This window comes from Podarcis cretensis (assembly GCF_951804945.1).
Source record: "Podarcis cretensis genome assembly, chromosome: 3".
In the NCBI taxonomy this organism is placed as follows: domain Eukaryota; kingdom Metazoa; phylum Chordata; class Lepidosauria; order Squamata; family Lacertidae; genus Podarcis; species Podarcis cretensis.
Window position 1 is genome coordinate 66427987 of NC_137172.1, and position 23822 is coordinate 66451808.

The following is a 23822-nucleotide window of genomic DNA, read 5'->3' on the forward strand; positions in this document are numbered from 1 at the left end:
TAGGTGGTCAGACTTTTTGTTGGGCTTATATTTATTTGGAAGAGAACCAAAATGTTTAAATATCTTCACCGTGTTTGTTTATTTTAGTGCAGAATGGAACATTTGCTTTAGTTTTGAGTGACACTCAGGATCTTTAATGCCTTTCTGATACCTGAAATCTTCATTGTAAAAACACCTTTTTCTGTCAAAAAGCAAATATTTGAACAATTACCATTATTTACAAGAGTCAATGAGTAGAGGCAAAATTGTTTTCACTTGTTTGCATTGGCACTTGCCATAAATACTGTACTGGAGTTATAAATTCTTTAGCTACTGAACGAATACCTGTTAGCAAGGCAAATCATAAATCTGGCCTCTGTGCAGGGGAGGAGTTTGAGTTTTGCGCTTATTTAACCTTTGATACATGACCCTGCAGTAAAAGTATTTGAAGAAGCAATGTTGAAAGAAGTGTGATTAATAAGATTTGGTTTCCTATACAACACTTTGTGGGACTGACAGGGATTGCTGCTTTTAATGAAGCGATTTCTGGCAGACTAAGGAGATCTCCCGATAGATTATTTCTTGCATTTCTGTCCTTATCATCAAATGGCATGAGATATGAATATAGACTTCAAACCTGAGTAAGGATTGATATGCAAATGGAAAGCTATTGAGAATTTTTGTGTGTGAGAGAGAGGGGAGGAGGAAGAGGAGAAGAAGAAGTGAAAAGAAAGATTTATGTTCTTATGTTACATGCCTTGTCATTCTATATATGTACTTAAAAAAATGCCTGTTGATAGCGCCAAAGCATTCAGCTAATCCCCAGAGGTTACTGATTTGAAGTGATAACATCCTTCAGTGTGTCTGATTGTACAGTGGTACCTCGGGTTAAGTACTTAATTCGTTCCGGAGGTCTGTTCTTAACCTGAAACTGTTCTTAACCTGAAGCACCACTTTAGCTAATGGGGCCTCCTGCCGCCGCGCCGCCGCCAGAGCACAATTTCTGTTCTCATCCTGAAGCAAAGTTCTTAACCCGAGGTAATATTTCTGGGGTAGTGGACTCTGTAACCTGAAGCGTATGTAACCTCAAGTGTATGTAACCCAAGGTACCACGGTATATGCATATGTGAGGCATTGACACCAATCTATGCCTATGTGATTCCTTCACAAGTGAATGTATTTCGCCTTCAAACCCCCTTCCTGTACTTTGGCATGAGGATTTTTTGAAACCTAAATGTGATGCTGGGAGGGAAGGCCTAGAGGAGGCTGTGGCCATAATGGGTGAGCTGGGAAGGGAATCCCACCAGCTGTTTCTGGCAGTTGCAGGTCTTCTGTAAAGAGTTTTCTAAATCCAAAGTATTTGATCTGGAATGAATTAAGATAATCTGGAATATTTTGAGTGTAACTGTTCTGCATGATCCGTTCCCTTTCTTAGGTTTTCAAATACTGTGGAAGACGTTGGTGAACTAGTAAGAGGTAGTGTGGTGGTTAGAATGTCAGACGAGTCCTTGGGAGACTCGAGTTCAAATTCCCACTCGGCTATGAAGCCTATTGGGTGAGTCATTTCCTTTCAGCCAAGCTACCCTGCAGTCTTCTTGTGAGGATAAAATGGGGTTGGGGAAAGAAATTTCACTCCTTGGAGAAAATGTAGGGTATACAAGCTGAAGGACATGTGTGGAGGACTGGGAACCAGAGAAGTAGCAAGAAACTGTGGCAGGCGCTTGAACTTCTTTATTTAACTCTGCTTGGATTTTGTTCAGTTTCATAAGTCACTGCCTTCATTGTTTTTAACCAACTAGAAATGTTTTATTGTTGTTATTATTATTATTGTAAATTAAAATTTACATCAGGTTTTCCGCATAAGGTTCTGGGCTCCACTTGTATGTAGATAAAATATATATTCCCAAGCGGTTGCAATTGGGGATATATTTTCATATGGTAGTAGGTTGAATCAGTGTAGGTGATACACATTTTAATACCATTTATAAACTGCAGTAAAACTATAAACAGCCCATTCCCACAAATTTACTGGCCAATACAGTTTGGCAAAATGTTTAAGAGCATCCCTCCTAGCAAGGATTCCAGAGCCAGCCATTTCCTCCAAGCAGGGCATTCTACTCCTTTACTCTGCAGAATTTTAGAAGGCTTGGTGCAGGGATTAGGGAATTATGTTGAGTGATAAACTATCTGAGGCTTTGTTTTGTTTTCTGTTCAGTTGATACCAGTTCCTTCCCTCTGAAAAAGCATTGTGGTAAAGTTATTTTTCTGGCTGGAGACTGAAATGGTCAGGTACAAATCTGTATGTACTCTTTCCTCCTGCCCAGTGTTTTCCTTTAGTGGAGACAAGTGAGATGGGAGAATTTAACCATTTTCAACTGATGATGTGGAAGGATGCAGGCAAAATAGCATCCATCTCCTAGGAGGACCCAAAGCTTTGGAATCAGTTTTTTCATTCAGGAAATAAAATACAGTGGTATCTTGTTTCTCAAACGCCTTGCTTCTGAAACAACTTGAAACCGAAACATAGTAAACCCAGAAGTAAGTGTTCCAGTTTGCAAACTTTTTTTGGAAGTTGAACGTGCTCTGCTTTGAGTGTTGCGCTTCCAATTTGAGTGCCACCCTTCCATTTGGAGTGCCACACTTCCATTTCCGTTTGGAGTGTTACACTGAGAATTTGAGGGTTACGTTTCCGATATGAGTGTAACACTTCTGTTTGGAGTGCCACACTTCCGTTTTGAGTGTTATGCTTCCATTTTGAGTGCCACACTTCTGTGTGGAGTGTTACACTGACGTCCGTCTGTTTTTTGCTATTTTGCGTTTTTGTGGCTCTTTTTGTGTGTGTGTGACTGCGTGGAACCCAATTCAGCTACTGATTGATTGATTGTGTGACTGCAGTACATGGTTCATTGCTTCCATTTTATGTATCAATGGTCTCGTTAGATAGTAAAATTCATGTTAAATTGCCAGTGTGGTGTATTGGTTAAGAGCAGTGGGCTTGTAATCTGGTGAACCGGGTTCGATTCCCTGCTCCTCCACATGCAGCTGCTGGGTGACCTTGGGCTAGTCACACTTCTCTGAAGTCTCTCAGCCCCACTCACCTCACAGAGTGTTTGTTGTGGGGGAGGAAGGGAAAGGGGATTGTTAGCCGCTTTGAGACTCCTTCGGGTAGTGATAAAGCGGGATATCAAATCCAAACTCCTCCTCCTCTCCTCTTTTTTTGGGGATTGTTATTAAAAATATGGAACGGATTAATCCATTTTGCATTACTTTCTGTGGGAAATCATGCCTTGGTTTGGGAACGCTTTGGTTTTGGAACAGAGTTCTGGAACATATTAAGTTTGAGAACCAAGGTACCACTATAAGTGAAAGAAGCCTTGTAGAAAGGAATACTTTTTTTATTGTACCAATGTTTATGTGCATGATAGCTATCAATCACAATTTAAAGCTGTACAAGTTGGAGAGGGGCTGCAGCTCAGTGACATAGAGTATATAGCATCTATTAGGCCTTGAAGTGTCCCCTGACTGACTGAAACTTTGGAGAGCAGCTGCCAGCCAGTGTCAACAATACTGAGCTAAATGAGCCAATTGTCTGGCTTGGTATTAGGCAGGCTCCTATGTTCCTGTACCTGAGCAGCACACATTATTTGCATATTCAACTGGTACTGCTGATTTGCAAGAGGCGATGCAAATTTGATGCATGCATAACTAGATAATGCAATGTTATATACTGTGTTTTCTACACAGTGCTCTTCGACATATTTTCTTCAAACCGATGCTTGGTTTGGAAGGTGGAGAAATGCCAGATTCAGGTGTATAACATTTTAAAGGGCATCTTATCTCTAAGGAATTTAGCAATTTCCCCAGCACACTCGAGTTAACCAGATTTGTTTAATAACTTGTAAAAATAATTCTAGAAAATAGCATTTTTGTATACAGAAGTTATTGCTATATAGGAGAAAAAACATTTGAAACTTGCTGACAGTGTGGTAGAAAACCTGAGGGAAGACTTCTTCCAAGAGTCCAGTCCTTGTACCAAAACTATTGTGTTCTTTCCCTAGAAAGTAAACAAGATTTGCAGAAAAACACAGTGATAAATGTTAGGGCTGTAGCAGAAACAAAGCAGGCTTTTTAAAAAACAAACATTTTTCATGGTTCTAAACTCCATGGATTTTGAAAAGATGAAAGCAAACTATTGGTTCTTTCCCATCCAGTTAATGTTTTGTTGAAATATCAAAACAATTGTGTAAGAAAATAACATAATACATTATTTTTGGAATCCCAGAAACTTATTGTCCCTAGAGGACTCACCCTAGTCTGCTCAGGAATGCTTGTGTAAAATCTGGAACATTGCCGTAATGACAAGGGAGCATCTTGTGAAGGGAAGAATAGAGAAAACCAGAAACCTTGGAAATGGCTTAGTTACCATATAGTAACTTGGAAACACTAAAAGCTAAAACTGCTAAATTATAAGCTAAAACATTGTTTACCACAAAGATTTGCATTTCAACATCTTCTTTCTTAGATTGCAAGTTTCATTTCCCCACTCTTAGGGCTCTAGACTGGGTGCTACATGTGCCATATTTCATGTCTATATGCTACTTTACTACTTTCCATTATTATATCATGCATTTGCCTGTTCTCATCTGGCAGCAACCAATGAGGTCAAGCAGGTGTAAGTGAAAAGCAGTATTGTGGCAGCACCATTGCAGTGAGGTTTACCAAACTCTTTGAAGGGAAACTACCGTAACTTACGTGGCTGCTGGTTTTGGTGGCAACTGGAAATTTAACATCCTTTCTGATTTGGGTGTGGTACAGTTCTCATAATTATATATATATATATATGTATGTATTTATGTATGTACTGCTTGAATCAGCCTCACATAGAAATCTTGCTGTGTGGAAAGCGAGCGTTGGAGAGGTGGTTTCCAGCTTGGCCTTCACCTTTGTATCTTAACTAAACACATGCAGGAATTTCCACCTATCTGCATTTAATATATGAATAGACTCTAGAATAACTTAGGAATCATTGAAACTTTCCATGAGCCAGATAGGATCTCAAAAGAAGGCCAGTGGCCAGGGCCCAGCTTGGTGAGCGCCCAAGAGGACAGAACTGAAATCCAAGAGAAATAGAGCCTCAAAATGGTGCAAAGAAATATTTTTTTTAAATCAAACATAGTTCTTTTAAAATACTCCATGTATTTTGGATGAAAGTAACCTTCAGGAATATTTATAAAAGCAATTACCCTCACTCACCTCAGTGGGGCTACGATGGCATAAGTTCTGTTGGAGATAGCATAGGACTAGTACTTTAAGGGATTTATATCTTCTGTAGCAGATGAAAGCCTTTGACAGGAATATTACACTGTTTTTGTGTGTTTGTATTAAAGCCAATAGATGGGCGAATAACTGTTAAGAACTGTGGGTAAACCTGTTTTAAAACTGTGGTGGCACAGCTGTGGACTGATTTTGTAATAGCTGACTGAAGCCCCAATATCAGAATGGAACACATGCAACTTCTTATCATGACTGTAACAATCAGTTGTGACTCTGTGAAGGATTCTGTTTATCTTACAACTATGCAAGCAACCGCTGAGGGTTACATGCCAAAGGAAAAGCCCCAGAGAGTATTTATGTACATTCCATCAATCTTTAACTGCTTAGCAGTTGGAGTGTGAATAGTTTTTATGACAATTTACCCTGAAACTGAGCTTGTGCTTTTGTGAGTCAAGCAGACACTTGGGTGCTTCCTGGGTCATGCTGTGTCCACTAATACTTCTTCTGCAAACTGTAAAAATATTTGAGTAGTGGGAAGGAGAAGATAATACAAGAATACTCCCCTTGATGTTCACTGCACTTCTGAAAGTTAGTGCTGTGTGTAGATTGCTGGATCTCTACCCAGCTGATAATGCAGTGCCAAAAATGGCCAAAATAGATGCTGTGTGCGAAACTTGTGAATAGTTTTCCAGTGCTTTGCTATGAACTGAGACACAGCATGTAAGTCTGCAGTCAGGAACAGAGGAACAGAAAAGAGGGGTCTTTTGTTTGTTTAGAAATGTTTGCTGTAATATCTTCCATCTAAATAGCAAGAACAGTGAAGGAAATCTGTGAAACTGTTTTGAGATGTGTTACTATGTATTGTGATTGATTCAGATTGTTTTGGTCTATGAACAGTTGCATTATCCACATCAGCCTTTGAGTAGTTTTCAAGATGCATTTTTGTCAATATCAATGATTTTAAGAAGACACTAGTGATACAGGGTGCAGCTATTTAAAAATAGCATTAGAACATCTGTGTTTAAGAAGATACAACTTCTGTAAAATATTTTTTGGTAAAATTTTTTTCCACAAGTCGTTCATTCACTAGTTGCTGATTTCCCCCAGACTTTTTCTTCAGACATCAACTAGTTTAATTTCTCAATTAAATTTCTTATGTCTGCCATAGTAAAGCCCAGATTCTAGACCTACAATTATATAGGCATTGTGGTTTGCGTGAATGCAGATTTTCTTCTATCTTCTATCTTCCAACATGATACAAATGGTAGCTCAACGCTCTTGACTTCCATAAGCAAACCAGCCTACAATGAGTTATTTTGCAACTGGAAAATAGGTCTGTAACAAGTGCACTGCTATCCCTTCTGGTTCTACTGGATTAAAATTAGAAAATGTATATTTAATGTTTTAGGGTCCTATGTCATGAGCTAGGCCGGTATTAGCTATCATTTCTTAAGTTAAACCGTTTCCATTTTCTCTTGGGTCTAGATTCCGCAGGAATTGTGGCCATAGTAGCAATGCAGTTGGTTTTAGGTTTCCAGCAATTTAGTTTATACAGTACGCATGTGTATTTTTAATTTGTTTTGTGTGATCAGTGAGAAACTTCCTTCTCTACCCCAGCCATTATATCCTGCTAACATTGTTACCCTGTTGCCTTTAACTACCAGGAATTGCTGTGAAGGTAATTGGTATCCCTTGAGCTACTGTTACATTAATCTGCACAGGACATAGAAAACCCTGTTAGCGCAAACCTTTTGTGAATGGGTTTCCGTGCACCTTTCTTCTGTGATACTGATTGGTTCTAACCTCCTAGGGAGAATGGACATGAGTGGGACTCAGAAGTCATGGAAAGTTCAGGGTTTGTTTGTTTTTTCTCTTCCTGGTGTGCCTACCTAAAAGATTGTCATGGATGGTCATTCATAGTCAGGAGTTGCTATGTCATACTGAATTCATGGAAATGAATCTACAGAGTAATGCCTTTTTCATTGCTATCTCCAGTGCTTTCCCCCCCTAAAAAAATGTTTACAAGTACTCTCATTTTCCTACCCATATTGAAATACTGCCCCTCAATGAAGCCAAACTTAGATACACAAAATGTTTAGGGGTATGTGTCCCCCTGCGTCCCCCCCAGAAAAAAAGCACTGGCTATATAAAAAATCAAGCAAGCAAAGTACATAACACGGTTGAAGCTCCAGATAGATTTGTTGGAGCAGGAAAATAAGAGGGAGGAATGTATTTATAAATGATGTAAAAGAGGAAACATGTTTTCTTACACACTAGGCTGTGACCTTTAGACTTGCTTTTCTAGGAGTTAGCTCCATATAGCTCAATGAGTAGGTGCACATTGTGTGGCAAAATGTCTTGCCTTGCCACTGAGGTTCACATAGAAAGCTACATTTCTTAAAAAGTAGGAACTACAGAAACTAAAGTCCTGCCTCAATCTGAATGCCAGGGTGAATTTAAGAATATTGAACTTGTTTTCTTCAGTTAGCACAAGCTGTCCCAGGAGAGCTGATTCATATTTGAAGTGTTTATATCTAAATACAGCTACAAAGTGATAAACAATTCAATTAGCTATTGCCCTACTCTGGGAAAAAAACTAATTCTTCCTCCTTCAGGGAGAGCAATGGACTCCTCAGTATTGATGAAGTGTTTTAAAAGTACAGTAAGCCTGTAACTTAACATGGGGGTTATGTTCCAGGGATCGTGACTAAAACCAAAATCGCGTGTAGTCAAAACACATTGGGTTCAGTGGTGGGTAGGGTTGCCAACATCATTTTCCCCAGAAACTCGCCCCTTTCATGTCCCCTTTTAATTTTTTTAATTTTATGCTACACACATGAAGCTGAAAGCATATAAGTTGCAGACTTACTGTAATTCATACTTTGAGAAAGTGGAAACCCTTCTCTCCACTCCACACTTTATAAAATATGCATTGGTCTTCAAAGTCTAGAAATATTGATAAAAGACAAATTGCTACTTAAAATGTCACATTTTGAAATGTTAAAAGTTGTATGAAGACCAGTGGTATGTTTCTAATTGGCTTTGCTGATGTCACTGTAAACTATGCACCACATTAAGTCTCTCTCTCTCTTTCTCTGTGTGTTTTCTAGCAGGAGATCTGGTCAATATAATATGAACCATGACAACTCTAAGAAGCCCTCAGGGAAGCCCCCTTATAACCGTTCAGGTTCTCAAGATTCACTCGATGAATTATCCATGGATGACTACTGGAAAGAACTTGAAAACATCAATGAAACCAGAGGCAATAGCTCTGAAGAACAAGCAGTGGTTCTGGTGAAGGAGCCTGATGGTAATTATAACTGGAATTAAGAAAACCGTTTCTCTGTTTTGAAGACTCTGTTTTAGATCTTTCATTTATTGTGCTTGAAACCACATACCAAGATAGATTTAAGATTTGGTCAGTTGGAATTGACTAGTGCCTCTGTAAATCTGGCAACACATTGACTGTGTAATGGCAATTATTTTCAAGGACCTGGAATTGCTTTTGTGGACTAGACTATCCTGAGCTGGAGGAAAACCATGATACTTTAAGAAAGTACTTGCTTGAATTCATAACTTATGCATATTATTGCCCCAAGATGTGCTTTTAAAGCTTTTGCAGCAAGAGAGAATTTCCTCTTTTCTTCGTTTACATTTCTGCTGTTTTGCAATAAACTGTAACTGGATTTTGACCACTGCTTTGGTAAGGGTAATGGGAAGTTCTTTTGCTTCTTCAGAAGTCATATCTATTCTGGTTACCATAGTACCCGGAATCACTCAAAGAACAATTAGGAAGTCAGGATTATATAATAAAAACAACACCGATAAAAAAACAGCTTCTACATACAGTAGTAAAATGCAGTGTATTTGGAAAAAAGAGAAAGCAACTAAACACCCTAGTGCAAATAAACAGCCCTTTCAGTTGCCAAATGCATTTGACTATATGGTAGTCAATAGGTTAATAGGTGCATGATATCTCAGACCTATTTATAGTGGGTGTAGTGGGGACTGTTCTTAAAAAACACAATTTTCAGCCAAGGTGAAATGTGGGGGTTTCCTCATAATGTTTCACCACACCTGCTCCAAGTTGGCGTCGTTGAGAGGCCCAAGGAATGGGCCCCTTGAGGAATCCCCAAGACTTTTGGATCTGAGGGATTCAGGGGATTTTGGATCCTGTGATTCTAAACTTATTGCCACCCTGCAACTCCCCATTTCAGTGCTTTCCATCCACTTACCACTGCTGGTGGCAGGAGAACCGCCAGTGAGTTGTATGTCTTCATTTACTGGGCTATGATGGGACCTCTGCCACTTTGGAACACTAGCAACATGCCTCTACTGCCCAAAGACAGTGGAGAGGCAGTTACATATTGCCACCACCACTATCAACAATGGAGGAACAAGATCGTACTCTCAAATAATATTACATTTGAGTAAAATACCCTCCCCACTCCGCAATAGAGTGTCTTTAATGTTTAAAATTATGCAAAATAAATTCTGATTGGAGGTGTGTGTGTGTGTGTGTGTGTGTGTGTGTATAAAGATATAATCATGTTTTCTTGGCAAGGACTCTGAAGCTGGGGGGGGGGGGAGATAATACCTTAGAACCGTTTTACTGAAAATGCACTTCTGTTTTCTATATTAATTTTAGCGAACGAATGCTGAGGTTCAGGTAAATGTTTCCTAGGAAATGTTCTAAGTCTATGCCATTTCTCTGACATTAAAGCACACTTCTGCAACCCTCTCTTTTGTATGAGCAGCTTCTTATATTCCTAATATGAAAAAAAATATCTTGCTAGTTATTTCTATATATAGCAAATGGCCTGCGTTTTTTGTTTGCTGGGACCGTTTTGTTTTTAGTAAACAATGTGTTGCCATCTAGAAACAATGAGGAAATGATCACCTTACTGAAAATCACTAAGGAGTAGAGAACGCAGCAGCAAGCATAATTGGATGCTGCAATACAATCACCCATTTGCAGTAGGATCACCCATTAGCCTTGATAACCTCTGATTAAATTAAACTAATGAAGAGTTGTACTATGAAAACAAGGCACTGTTACAGCTGGGAGCGAAGGCCGAACTAGCAGAAATGGTGTATAAATCCATTGAATGTGGCAATTGTATATAAATTCTGGTGCTGGGCTTTCTAATTCCATGTAGGAAACAGATCCCCCCCCCAACCCTGCCACAGTCCTATTTTACAGGGAATATGTATGGGAGAAGAACCAAAGGTTTCTATGCAGATTGTATAAGGAACAGCTTCCATGGAACTGCTTGCAGTTTGGTTTTTTTATATACCTCTCACTTTCCTGCAGAAATCTATGGCTGACTTTGGGTATAACGCAAACCCATGGTCATGCAAATATCATCAAATTTGCAGTCATGCAAATGTCATCAAATTAATTTTTATCTTCTTTTGTCTGTGCCAGAGGGGGAATTGGAAGAAGAGTGGTTAAAAGAAGCCGGTTTGTCAAACCTCTTTGGTGAGGCGGCTGCTGACTCTCAAGAAAGCATGGTGGTTTTGGCTACGCTGACGCGTACGCAGGCAGCAGCCGTGCAGAAACGAGTGGAGACAGTCACACAGACAATGAGGAAGAAAAACAAGCAGTACCAAGTTCCTGATGTGAGAGATATCTTCAAGCAGCAAAATGAGTCAAAGGAAAAAGTGAGTTCCTGATTTGTGGCTTTTGGTTTAGCCTCACTTAAAAAAACAAAAACCTGTATAGGAATGCAGGCTATTAGGGTTAAGTCGGAGGAGACACTGTTTCACAAATCTCAACAAGAGGGCATTTTCTAAAGGCTGCTTTGCTTGCTGCATGCTGCTTAGAGGATACGGCCGTGCTGCTATGTTTAAATTTGCTAGGAAGAAGATGAAGTTTTGTGTTTTACTGACAAGGGGGCCTTGCATATGTTTTGCGAAGTCTAGCTTTATTTTGTGAAACAGGTCTTCACATGAAACAAAGGGAAGCAGTTTGTTCAGGCAGCAGACTCAGGTGAGGTGGAGCTCCTTTTTCCTGACTTTAAGTGTCAATCAAGTCATAGGGTTTATTTGCTGGCATGTAGATTGTTCAGCTGTGTAATGACTTTCAATATCCTGATGCTTTCTCCAGTTCTGAAAATGGAGAAATCCATTTGTCTGTTAGACTCCCTCTTTTACAACTCTGCAAAAATAATTTCCTGTATAGAAAACTTGGAGTGGAAAGATGCACAGGTTCAGGAGACACCTTTTCCCATTTTGGGGATGTCAGACTTTGAATGTGCCTGAGAGCCAGACATAGGGGTGTTCTATTAAACTATGAAATTAGTTTGATACAGCTGATGCTCCATTTATTATGGATGCTATAATCTGTCAGATGATGTAGCTAGTGCTTCAGTTCCCTTTTTGAAGTGAATATTTATCCAGAGGTGCTTTTGTTTTGTTTTTTACTGAATCAATAAGTGTTGTGCCTTCCTTTTAAGAGCAGTGTAATTGTATTCTCAACCTGTGGTGACATCAGCCACATATTAGGCTCATTTAAATGTCCTTTAGCCACATGCTGCTGTTCTGTATTCAAAATCATATATAACTGCTACAAAATTCAATTACTTACTAAAACAATGGGAAATAACACACACTATTATATTTATACTTGCAAGGATTAAAGGTTCCTGTTTTCCTCTGGAGCAATTTGGGGCTAAAATGTTGCAGCATAAAACCAAATAAGGAGCAACAACTAGAGAGAAGGCTAGTAATGAAAAGATCTGAAACACTTCCCTGGACTGCAGTTCTGTGTACCTTTACTTGGGAATGTGCCCCATCAAAATGTGTACAGAAGGGCCAATTGTTCAGCTGTAGAACATCTGAATCGCATGCAGAAGATGCCAGCTTTAATCCTGGCATTTCTGGGTAGGACTATAGGCATGATGACACTTGTCTGAAACCCTGGAGTGTCATTGCTAGTCAATATAGACAACCCTGAGTGGTCTGACACTGCTTCAGACAATTTTTTAATATGTACCTAAATTTGATGGGCTTCCAAACATAGGATTGGGTGGCAAATACGTTCTTAAAGTGTTGACTGAACTACTATCAGTAATGGGTGGCAGAAAGAAGCCATCATGTATATAGGTTTCACTGATTCCTCTTTTCTCTATAGTGCAGACTTTTCCAATTCAGTGCCCTCCAGATGTTTTGGACTGCAACTCTCATCAACCCCATCTGGCTTGGCTGTGCTGATAAGGTCCAATAGGAGTGGTAGTACCAAACATCTGGAGATGGTTGGGAAGGTTGGGGAAGGTCGCTAGTGTGCTTGTATTTACTCTTCCCAGTTTAGGGTTTGGAAATCTACGAGAAAGATTGCTCTTATACTGAATTAAAAGGATATCAATATCATTATTCACGGGGAATGTGGAGAAGTGTCAAGAGCAAGAAGTGGTTGCACCTGTTCTGGCTAACCTGACCTTGGATTAATATGCAAACTTCCCTGCACTGGAAGAACCTGTTCAAGTATTAGCAGAAGCATATAACCGCAGGGAAAGGGGAAGTTCTCTGCTACTTGCCTCAGAAATAGTCGGAGTCCCCCCCTCCCCGCCCCGGCTTTTTGTGGGGAGGAAGAAGAACTTGGCTGACTTTCTGAGGCCCAGATAATGAGAAGCTGGGATTGGGACTGTGGAAAATTGGGGCTTCGGAGCAAAAGCCCATCCCTCCTACGAGGGAAGATGATCCCATCTGGGGTGAAGCTTTTGCCCTCAACACCAGTTTCCTCTGGGGCTGCTCTGCAAAGAAGGAATGCACTGGGAAGCCTTTTCCAGCCCAATATGTTAACCTGAACTGGGGGGGGGGATTAACCTTCTAATGTTCACCTCTCCCTTTGGGTTGAGCCTTACAGGATCCCAGAGTCTCAATTCTGAGCTTGAGCCCAGGAAACCCAGCACTGACATCTCTAGTAATTGGAACTAAAAAGACCAAGCACAATATTTGTGTGTACCAATGTATTAAAAATAAATAAATGGATGCACAAAAAAAATTAAATCAGAAATGTGTAGTCAACAAAACTGTTTTTTATAAACAATGTGCTCTTATTCCAACTGTTTCATTATATATTTATATACTTGCTTGTGTGTGTGTTTCCCAGGCATAACAAAAACAGTCCATTTCTCAAACAAATCTTATTTCCCAGTCTGCCCCCTCCAATTCTGTTAATATTTATGAGTTTCAGCATGAGCACCAGGTCTCATAACCTCATCATACATTTTTTTAGGGCACGGGGCCTTTTGGTTTCCATATGTAGATGGTTGTGCATTGATCAGCTGTTAACATGAATATTAATAATTTCCCTATCCTCTTTAGGCTCTTCGAACTTTCACATATTCAGACAGAATAACAACTCGGTTATACCTTTGGTTATATACTGCAAGTTCCTTCATAGTTTCCAAATTCCAAACACAGTTGGCCATCGCAATATGCTTAAAAGCTGTTCTTCGTGCAGGCTGTTGTGGGGAATCCTTTGTCTCCCAGATGTTGTTGGGCTCTCGGCTTCCATCAGCACCAGCCCAATGGTCAGGAACAGGGGGAGTTGTAATTCAGCAACATCTGGAGGATAACAGGCTCCTTGCTTCTGAAGCAGGGATTCTCCATATATCCCCAAACCTCTGGCCTTTCAAGTTTTGAAAGTTTTCAAGTACTGACTGTGTTAATAATCTTTTTTAAATCTTGGCAATAATTTCTATAAATTCTATACATGAAATTCAAACATGAAAACGTCCATGCAAGAGCAATTTTTCTGATGTCTGTCTTAAGAGCAGGTGGGAGCAAAGCGTCTTGTCTATCATTTTATTTTCTGAATAAATATTCAGAATATTTTATTTTCTGCATTTTAGGAAATTGGCAGTGAACACCAGTCTGTAAGAACAAAAGAAAACAAAGAGGAGGACACAAAAGAGGGTAAATCTTAACAATTTTCTGTATTGTTTCTATTGCTGAGCAAGTTTTTTTTTTTTAAAGAAAGCTTTTTCTAGGATATGGACCATATTCTGGAGAAGTCTTTTAGACAACCCAAACACATGTGTCAAAATCTTTACCAAATCAAAAAACCTCATCAGATGCAAGGATTTAGTCTTGTGGCTCCAATGCCCTAATTAACCATAATTGTTCCGAGTGTGGATCGAATACCATTGCTATTTCTATAAACAGCAACCAGACCAAAATAATAATTATTTGGTAATCATAATATTCATAAACTCTTACAATCCATATATTGCACAATGAAAGTTGTAACATTTGTTTAATGTCAATGGCAGCAGCCAGTCCTGTGTGCCAGCGCCTCCCTCTCCAGATTATGTGCCTGGTGTTGGGACAGTTGCACCACCCTAATGGCAAGCTTTAGCCAATTTGTCTTTCCAAAAACTGTAAAGGAGCAGATTAAACAAGTTAATAAAACAATTGCAATAATTGCATTTGACTAGCTCTGTGAAATCCAGACATTGGATTAAGATGGGTATATAAATCTGGCTGTTGGGAGTTCATAATACAGTGGTACCTCCGGTTACATATGCTTCAGGTTACGCACGCTTCAGGTTACAGACTCCGCTAACCCAGAAATAGTACCTCGGGTTAAGAACTTTGCTTCAGGATGAGACCAGAAATCGTGCTCTTGCGGCACGGCGGCAGCGGGAGGCCCCATTAGCTAAAGTGGTGCTTCAGGTTAAGAACAGTTTCTGGTTAAGAATGGACCTCTGGAACGAATTAAGTACTTAACCCAAGGTACCACTGTAAATAAAACTAAAGCACACTGAATTGAGTTGTACTCTCATAATGGAACTAGAGTTCCTCAACTCTTGGATGTATTTATGGAAATCTCAAGACACCAGAGTAATGACTTGGCAACCTTACTGTATTTTGAAGCATATACAAAAGCAGCTAGGTTCAAGCCTGAGAGACAAGGACATCTTAAAAGTAGGATAAGGAAGCATCGTCAGAAATTTGACTAATTACAAAACAGGGATTTGTGTATGATAGCCATAAATGCCTGTATATAATTGACTGGGGCGTGGGGGAAACAGGAGAAAGGTATGCTTCCAAATAAGCAGAAAAACAAGAGCCCTGCTTTTATCACTAATGATAAGGATGATACCCATGAAGTTTGGTATTAAAAATGGGATATATTACTAATTATCAATATATTTCAGAACTCTGAATACATGTTCAATAAGCAGGAGCCAAATTGGAAATACAAAATCTTGTGAAACAGAAAGATACCGTCAGCTGAATAATATGTGCTTATAGGAGCATTAATGAGCCTTTTCTCTGTTTGCTTCAGCCACCAGGCAGCCATTCACTAGCAAGAACAGTTTCAAAGATGGGATTGCTGCCAAACTGCTGGGTCAGCACAAGGCAGAGAGGCAGACAGAAAAGCACAGGGCTTATGCCAGTAAACTGCTGTAGAATCTTGGTCTGGAAAATTACCAAGCATTTTATTTAAGAATTTCATAACATCTGGTTCTTTTTTCTCCAGTGCCTCTTTATGAGCCTTTACAAATGGAGAAGTTCTGAAAGGCAATTTCCATATGCTAACACTCTCATAGCACTGAATGAAAAGGGAAAAGCTAAATCAGCCTGTGTATATTCTGATATGTTACAGCTGTTGGGAACCTTGCTGTAAAGTGCAGCTCTGCTGCCAGGATTGGAATGGGAGAGAAATCTGTTGCATTTGCAGAATTGTCCCAGTTTTGCTGGGTACAAACTTCAGCACCTGTTTCTGGGCTGTGCCAGAGGCTCGTCAGTAATAAGGAGCTAATAGTCAGTGTTGTTTTAGCAGAGCATAGTGGGGGGCAGTTGTTTTTCCAACGGCAATAGGAATTGCCTGGCATTTCAAAGGCACCAAATATTCTTGAAGTGAAATTCAAAACTAAAAGCTTGTTAGTAAAAGTTGGGAGTGTGTTTAGGGTTAGGGGCAGTGAGCAAAGTAGGGGAGCGAAGTAATTTTCTCATCTCTGATAATAATCTCTGATAATTAGGTGGTGTTTAAAAAAAACTTTAAAGCTGCAGTAGTCATCACACTTGCCTCATGATTGAAAAATGATGATAATATATTAACTTTGAAACTGAGCAATGCTGCACATTAGTTGTGGTATTATCTTTGTTAAGCTAGAGACAGTAACATAATAGAGGTTTACCATCAAGGAGGTTTACATGCTAGGAAGTATAGAATTTTTTTTTTAACAGCACAACAGTAAGATTATTAGGGGGAGGGAGGATTCTAAAAATTTGTGATCTTCATAATGTGCCTTGATTGCAAAGCAGTTATATGATCGTGTAAGGGGACTGTGATCCAGCCGAGGTTCATAAAGGCTCCCATAACCTGTCAGAAGGTGGAAGCATTCTGTGAGCAGATTCTCTGTTCATGAATCTCTGGAGCCAATCCATGATTAATTCAGCACCCCCCTCAAATATGGTTATGGAAGAGGGGGGAAAGTTGCATTTAAACTTTAATGACCATTTCCCTCATTTCTTTTTCACCACATCTAGCATCTTGTCAACATATTGATTATGATCATCAAAGAGAAGATGTTCCAGTGACTGAAACGGACATTAACTTGGAAATATCATTTTCGGAGCAGGCAGCTACGCTCAAAGATGACCCAGCAGGCAAAGTCTTGAAGGGCAAAGAGGATGACACACTCCTTCCTGTAGGTGCTTTTTTGGTCTTGCTTTAATATCTTTCATTCTGTGGGGGTTTCTAATATATTTATCTTCTGCAGCACCTCCAAAATTACACTGGAGAACTTCAAGTTCAAAGAGATAGAGAGTACTACATATTCAGACATGTAGAGTGTTGACGTGTTTTAATCTGGTTTTTAAGCTTATTGTTGATTTTATCAATACCTAGGGGTAAATTTAACATCCAAGAATGTGAATTTATTTAAGGATAATTATGAAAAATGTTGGTCAGAAGTTAAAAAGGATCTGGAAATATGGTCAAGGCTGAAACTTTCCTTGTTAGGCCGAATCGCTACTATTAAGATGAATGTATTGCCTAGAATGCTGTTTTTATTCCAGACGCTGCAGATTGTGGATAAGATGGATTGTTTCAAGAAGTGGCAGAAAGATATATCAAAATTTGTCTGGCAGGGCAAAAAGCCCAGAATTAAATTTAAGATTTTAACTGATGCAAAGGATAGAGGGGGGTTTGCCCTGCCGGACTTAAGACTCTACTATGAATCAGCAGCTTTCTGCTGGTTGAAACACTGGCTACTTCTTGAGAATACTGACATTTTGGATCTGGAAGGGTATGACAATAGTTTTGGTTGGCATGCATATTTATGGTACGACAAGGTAAAGGTGTATAAAAGTTTTAAAAACCATATTGTAAGGAAAGCATTGTATAACGTTTGGATTAGATACAAAGATTTGTTGGAAAGTAAAACCCCTAGGTGGGTGTCACCAATGGAAGCTAGGGAAGTAAAAAAGCTTAATATGGATTCTAAATGGCCAAAATATCATGAGATTATAGAATACGATGGTGAAAGGGTGAAACTTCAGAGTTATGAGAAACTAAAACCTAAGGTTCGAGACTGGTTGCATTACCATCAGATAAATGAGATGTTTAAACAGGACAGGAAAATAGGATTTCAGAAAGAGAAGTCAAAATTAGAAACAGAATTGTTGGAACCCAATACTAAGAATTTATCAAGAATGTATAACTTGCTGTTAAAATGGAATACACAGGATGAAACGGTGAAATCAGCTATGATTAAATGGGCACAAGACATAGGTCATGATATTATGTTTGCTGACTGGGAACAGTTATGGACCACCGGTATTAAATTTACTGCATGTAATGCTTTAAAAGAAAATATTATGAAAATGATCTACCGGTGGTACATGACCCCAGTCAAGCTTGCAAAAATTTATCATTTGCCTAATAATAAGTGTTGGAAATGTAATGAGACTGAAGGCACTTTCTACCACCTTTGGTGGACCTGCCCAAAGGTTAAAGCTTTCTGGGAAATGATCTATAATGAAATTAAGAAGGTTCTTAAGTGGACTTTTCCTAAGAAACCAGAGGCTTTCCTCTTGGGTATGGTGGGCCAAGTGGTGTTAAGGAAGGATAGGACATTCTTTATGTATGCCACTACAGCAGCAAGAATTCTACTGGCAAAGTATTGGAAGACACAAGAACTACCTACTCTGGAAGAATGGCAAACAAAGGTGATTGACTTTATGGGACTGGCTGAGATGACGGGCAGAATCCGAGACCAGGGGAAAGAGACAGTGGAAGAGGACTGGAAGAACTTCAAGATATATCTTAAAAATAATTGTAAAATTGAGGAATGTTAAGATGTCAGGGGGTAAGAAGTAAAGAATTGCAGCAGTAAACAAAAAAAACTTAAGAAATATTTATGAAAAAGAACTAAGACAATGGACTTAAGGGTTGCTAAAGAATTTTAAACAAGGATGCAGGGATAGGGAGGTATGGGGAAGTCAAAGAAAAAAGGTTATGAACCGATGATTATGAAATAATACTGTGTTACATTGTTCTTCATTTTATGTGTGGAAAATTAATAAAAATTATTATAAAAAAAAAAAAATATTGTTGATTTTATCTTTTGACTGTTTTTAGATAGTTGTTTTTCACTAATTTTAACTGATAATCTTTTTGTAAACTGCTTTGAGGTTTGATTACAAGTGGTGTATAAATCTTGTGAAATAAATAAATGCATGTTGTTATTTGTGCATGCAAAAATAGTAGAAGAGGTGGCTAAATGGTACAGCCCAGGAACAGTATGCTTGATTGCATTGTTGGTAATGGGGCATTCATGGAAAACAAAGTGTGAAACTGCAGAGTCTTAATCTAGTTTTCTGTGTTCAGTAATGGGCTGGGAAGCGTTCACATATGCAACCTTCACCATAACCACCTGCAGTTTGAAGATTTATAGTTCTAGGAACTATTTTACTACTTCAGCTGTTTAGACCAGGCTTTAGGTCCTTTTCTAGGGATGAAAACACTTTCACTTGATGATCAGGTGCTCATTGCTCTAGTCCGAATTTATTTGTCCATCGTTGATTGCTTAAAGAAAGATGCACGGGGCTCTTGGCATGCATTCAGTTTTCAAACAGGCAAAAGCTTTCAAGGTATGGGTAACCCACTTTCAAACACTTCTAAGGCATGGGTAACCCTTCCACCCCTTATTTTGTTGCCCACAGAGACCGCAGACCCACAGGTACCTCCTGTTTGGTACCTGTGTACAAGTCCCCAATGAAGCTGTAATTTTAATAATATGCTTGGGAGGGGAGGGAATTTTTAAACTAGTAGTTCAAAAGTGAATTTATTATAGCAAAAAATAATACCTTCCCCAATAATATGCACAATATGAAATGCAGCACGAGCTCCCGCTTCCTTTTGTTGCTTGTTAGAGAGTAGACTTTAATGCTGCTATTTTAAACTCTTAGAATTTCAGACTGCCAAAAGACAAAACGGGTACAACAAAGATTGGAGACCTTGCCCCTCAGGATATGAAGAAGGTCCACGCTCTGGCACTAATTGAGCTGACAGCTCTCTTTGATATACTTGGAACAGAACTGAAGCCACAAAAAGCAATAAAAATCAAAACCAAAGGTCAGTTTCTTCCATTTGCAGTGCTACTATGTTGATGTGCATTTCTGTATGTGTAATCTTTGAGGTTACTTTTTTGGTTTCCCCATGAAAACTGTAGAAGTTGGGGCAAAAATGAAATAAGGTCATTGAGACTTCCCATTTGCTTTGGTGGGGTGCGCTATACAGTGGTACCTTGGGTTAAGTACTTAATTCATTCCAGAGGTCCGCACTTAACCTGAAACTGTTCTTAACCTGAAGCACCACTTTAGCTAATGGGGCCTCCTGCTGCTGCCGCACCGCCGGAGCACGATTTCTGTTCTCATCCTGAAGCAAAGTTCTTAAGCTGAAGCAATATTTCTGGGTTAGCAGAGTCTGTAACCTGAAGTGTATGTAACCTGAAGCGTATGTAACCCGAGGTGCCACTGTACACGCATCGCATTGTGTATTCTTGTATTCTAAATGAAGTAATGAGCCTCAGGTATCTACTGGGGGTCAACAGAACCTGCAAACCAAATGTGTTTGTTTTAAAGGGTTGTGGCTTGGCGTATGTAGTCAGGTGAGTAGGATGGGTACAATCCATGCCATATGAAGCAGTTTTGCATTCCATCAGGTTTAGTGGCGACCTGTTAAGCATGATCTTAGCTCTCTCATTACAGTCAATGCAACTTAATTACATTCAAGTTGCATTGACTGTAATGAGAGAGACAGATTCAAACTCTGGCTGAATCATGCCAAACGAGGCTGCACCATGAAAAGAAACGTAGTAGTTTCCAGCCACCCTTATTTCTAGGAATATACCACTTCTTCCTACTTTAAACCTGATGGAGTGTTTCACTAAGCTTGTCCTTAATGCTGTCATGCTTGTTTCACTGCTTGAACGTTTCGTTTCTTCCCTTTGCCTATCTTTAGAAGCTTAACTCTAAAAGTGCTCTCAACCATGATTTATTTTTGTTTGTGGAGAACCATCCATATTGATTATGATCTATAGGGCGGGATGAAATAACTTAACATGACTGCACTTGGAGGCTCTCAACAAAATTGTAATTTATGTTACATAACAATATAATTGCAGTGTTCCTATTCTAGGCAAACGCTTTATGAAAATTACAGCTTTATGACCTTTTCCTGTGGTTTCTAGTTTGGCATGAGATTTCGTTCCAGTTCTGGGGTGTGTGTGTGAGTGAGTGATGGCATCCTCCACCAGAGCAAAGGCGGCCTGTCAAATTTTCAAAGCCTGTAATTTAATCCAAATGAGTAACTTCTTTTTCTTTATTTGTTCATAAGTCTTCAGTTCTACACTCATATCATTCTCCATTCCTTATACAGGGATTCTTTTTGGACTTCCCAACCAACAGTCCATATTGGTTTTTTATATATATTTTTACCTTTAATATAGATATGGGCAACTGGGAACATTTTGAGATCACCAAGTTAAATGGCATACTATCAAGTCCTTTTCCTATTAAAAAAGAGGAAAAGCAGTGTTGCTTCCCTGCTCCTCTGATTGAAAATACAAATGTGTAATTAGGTACTGCATGCATATATCTGTAAAGTCAACATTCTGTAAAATAGGCTTAGAAGAACAGAATTTTTATTAGGGAAAGTTGACCTCTAATACTGATTTTGAGATTGTTGACTTGCAAATATATGTGTCTTTGACTGTATATATTTGAAAATTCTCCATTAACATTTTCATTGTTTTTATTTAGTTTCACTTGTATGTTTTAGATGCGACTTTTACATTTAAAAAGCTTTATTTTTAAACCGAAGTTTTGTATATTTCCAGATTAGCTTCTAGTGAGTACAGCCCTGGTTAAACACATTGGACTGGGAATATTTTATTTATTTTTTGGTTGATTAAGAGGATTCCCCCTTTGCTTTCCCTTCAATCTGAAGTTAAGTGCAGCTTATATGAATTAAAAATGTGTAGAAATAATAAAACATAATGCAGAGCTAAATTTGAAGCAGCAGCATTGCACAGATTTAAAAGTAACCTATGAAATACAGGAAACGTTTCCATTTTGTTAACTGCCTGTATTTCTGACCTTCTCTTTAATGTTTTACAAGGACCTGAAACATGTTACCAGTTAATCAAATATCTTCTTGGGCAAAACTTGCAGTCAGGGTTCAGCAGAGACGACAGTGCAGTAGCTAAATAATTGAAAGCAACTGTGAGTGATGAGGGAGATACAGCTGGGTACAGTTGAGTTCTCTGAATACAATCTTCATTTCACAGCTCAGAAAATAACTTCTTCCAGCCACACCAGGGTAAAGGAACCTTCCCTCCTCCACAACCTTCCATTTTTATATTCTTAAAAAAGCCGTGTCCAGTTAAACATACCAAAGCTATGCCAAATACTTCTTGAATATGGAATATTGCTTTAGGATAGCCATTTTTTCCTTTCATCCCTGGGAAATAGAGGGTCTCTGCAGATCACACATTTTTAAGGGCTACAGAGAGACCCTCTTGATTCAGTCCAACTTCTTGTTCCATGTGATTTTTTCCTGAGGGTATTCTGATTTGGGAAAACCCCATTGTCTTTCCATAGGAAAAGGGGCTATTGCTCAGGGTAGAGAATTTGCCTTGCATGCAGAAGGTCCCAGGTTCAATCCTTCGCTTCTTGGGGTTAGATCTGGTAGAGATGGCTGTCTGAAATTCTGGAGAATTCTGCTGCTGGTGTGTGGACAGTACAGTGGTACTTCGGGTTAAGTACTTAATTCGTTCCGGAGGTCCGTTCTTAACCTGAAACTGTTCTTAACCTGAAACACCACTTTAGCTAATGGGGCCACCTGCTGCTGCCACGCTGCTGGAGCTCGATTTCTGTTCTCATCCTGAAGCAAAGTACTTAACCTGAGGTACTATTTCTGGGTTAGCGGAGTCTGTAACCTGAAGCGTATGTAACCTGAAGTGTTTGTAACCCAAGGCGTTTGTAACCCAACTGAGCTAGATGGACCAATGGTCTGACTCAACAGCCTCCTATAGATGTTCCATCAAATGGTTTACTCTACCATCCCTACCTCAGCACCAGCTATGGTTGGTGACTGCATCACTGTGAATAATAAGGACTGTATCCACTTGCTTCATGACTCGAAGGCAGCTCCACATGCATGAGGTCCCCTTTGCTTAGTGTTCAGCAAATCAGTTTTTCCCCATAGAACACAGTCCACACTGTTCACTTCTAGAGGGGTTTTTCGGTGGGGAGGTGTGGTGCTACCAGGGCTGTGGAGATTATGAGGAGGGAAGAGAAACATCAGTTGTGCAAGCTGCCTTCCACTTGCACAACCATTGGATACAACCCAATACTTAGACTTGACGGGAGGGTACTTCACATGCTCAAAGGCTTGCATATCTTTATCTCGACAACCTTCACAACAGCCCTATTAAAGAAAGGCCAGCATTTTTGTTCCTATATTGCAGATGAGCAGCTAAGGCAAAGACAATAATAGTTTGCCTAATGCCCTCTAGTTAGAATGGGCCCTGTTCACAGGCCACTCATACAGCAGGAAATAGAATGACTGAGGTTACAATCTTGTACGTGTCAGTGAGCTATTCCAAAGGTTAAATGTTTGGAAGTATTCCTCCTTTTCTTTACTTATGGTATATTTATTTTTGCTAGAGCTCCTTTCTTGCTTTAAATGTTTGAAAAGTCTTAAAAAATAGATACAATAATAGCCAAGTAATGCCAAGACAGATTGCAGAAATGTAAAAACAGAAGAATATTTCAATCCTGCTATTTGAGAAGATGAAATGTACCTAATTCATATGGTAGTAGAGGGATGTATGCAGCAAGAAATAATGTCTGTTTGAAAATACTATTGACACTTCAATTTGCAATGAATTCTGAAGTGGGTCAGCTTTGTAGGGTTCGTCTGCAACTTTTTGCTTTTAGCTAGCATGCATTTAGGGGACGCAGGTGGCGCTGTGGGTTAAAGCCTCAGCGCCTAGGGCTTGCCGATCGAAAGGTCGGCGGTTTGAATCCCTGTGGCGGGGTGC

The 23822-nt window shown here is 39.4% G+C and overlaps 1 protein-coding gene across 5 annotated transcripts in view; it reads left to right on the forward strand.

The window, feature by feature from the left end:
* The window catches only part of ARHGAP18 (Rho GTPase activating protein 18), a 65649-nt gene that overhangs the window by 26744 nt on the left and 15083 nt on the right, over nucleotides 1-23822 (forward strand). For 2 of the 5 annotated variants that reach the window (XM_079970786.1, XM_079970783.1), the window contains exons 2-6: nucleotides 8364-8563; nucleotides 10682-10917; nucleotides 14112-14175; nucleotides 16759-16919; nucleotides 19684-19849. In XM_079970786.1, the coding sequence (XP_079826912.1) occupies nucleotides 8364-8563; nucleotides 10682-10917; nucleotides 14112-14175; nucleotides 16759-16919; nucleotides 19684-19849 (827 nt within the window). Of the gene's footprint in view, nucleotides 1-4319; nucleotides 4409-8363; nucleotides 8564-10681; nucleotides 10918-14111; nucleotides 14176-16758; nucleotides 16920-19683; nucleotides 19850-23822 lie in introns of those variants that run through there. The other 3 variants (XM_079970787.1, XM_079970784.1, XM_079970785.1) reach the window with 2 other exon arrangements.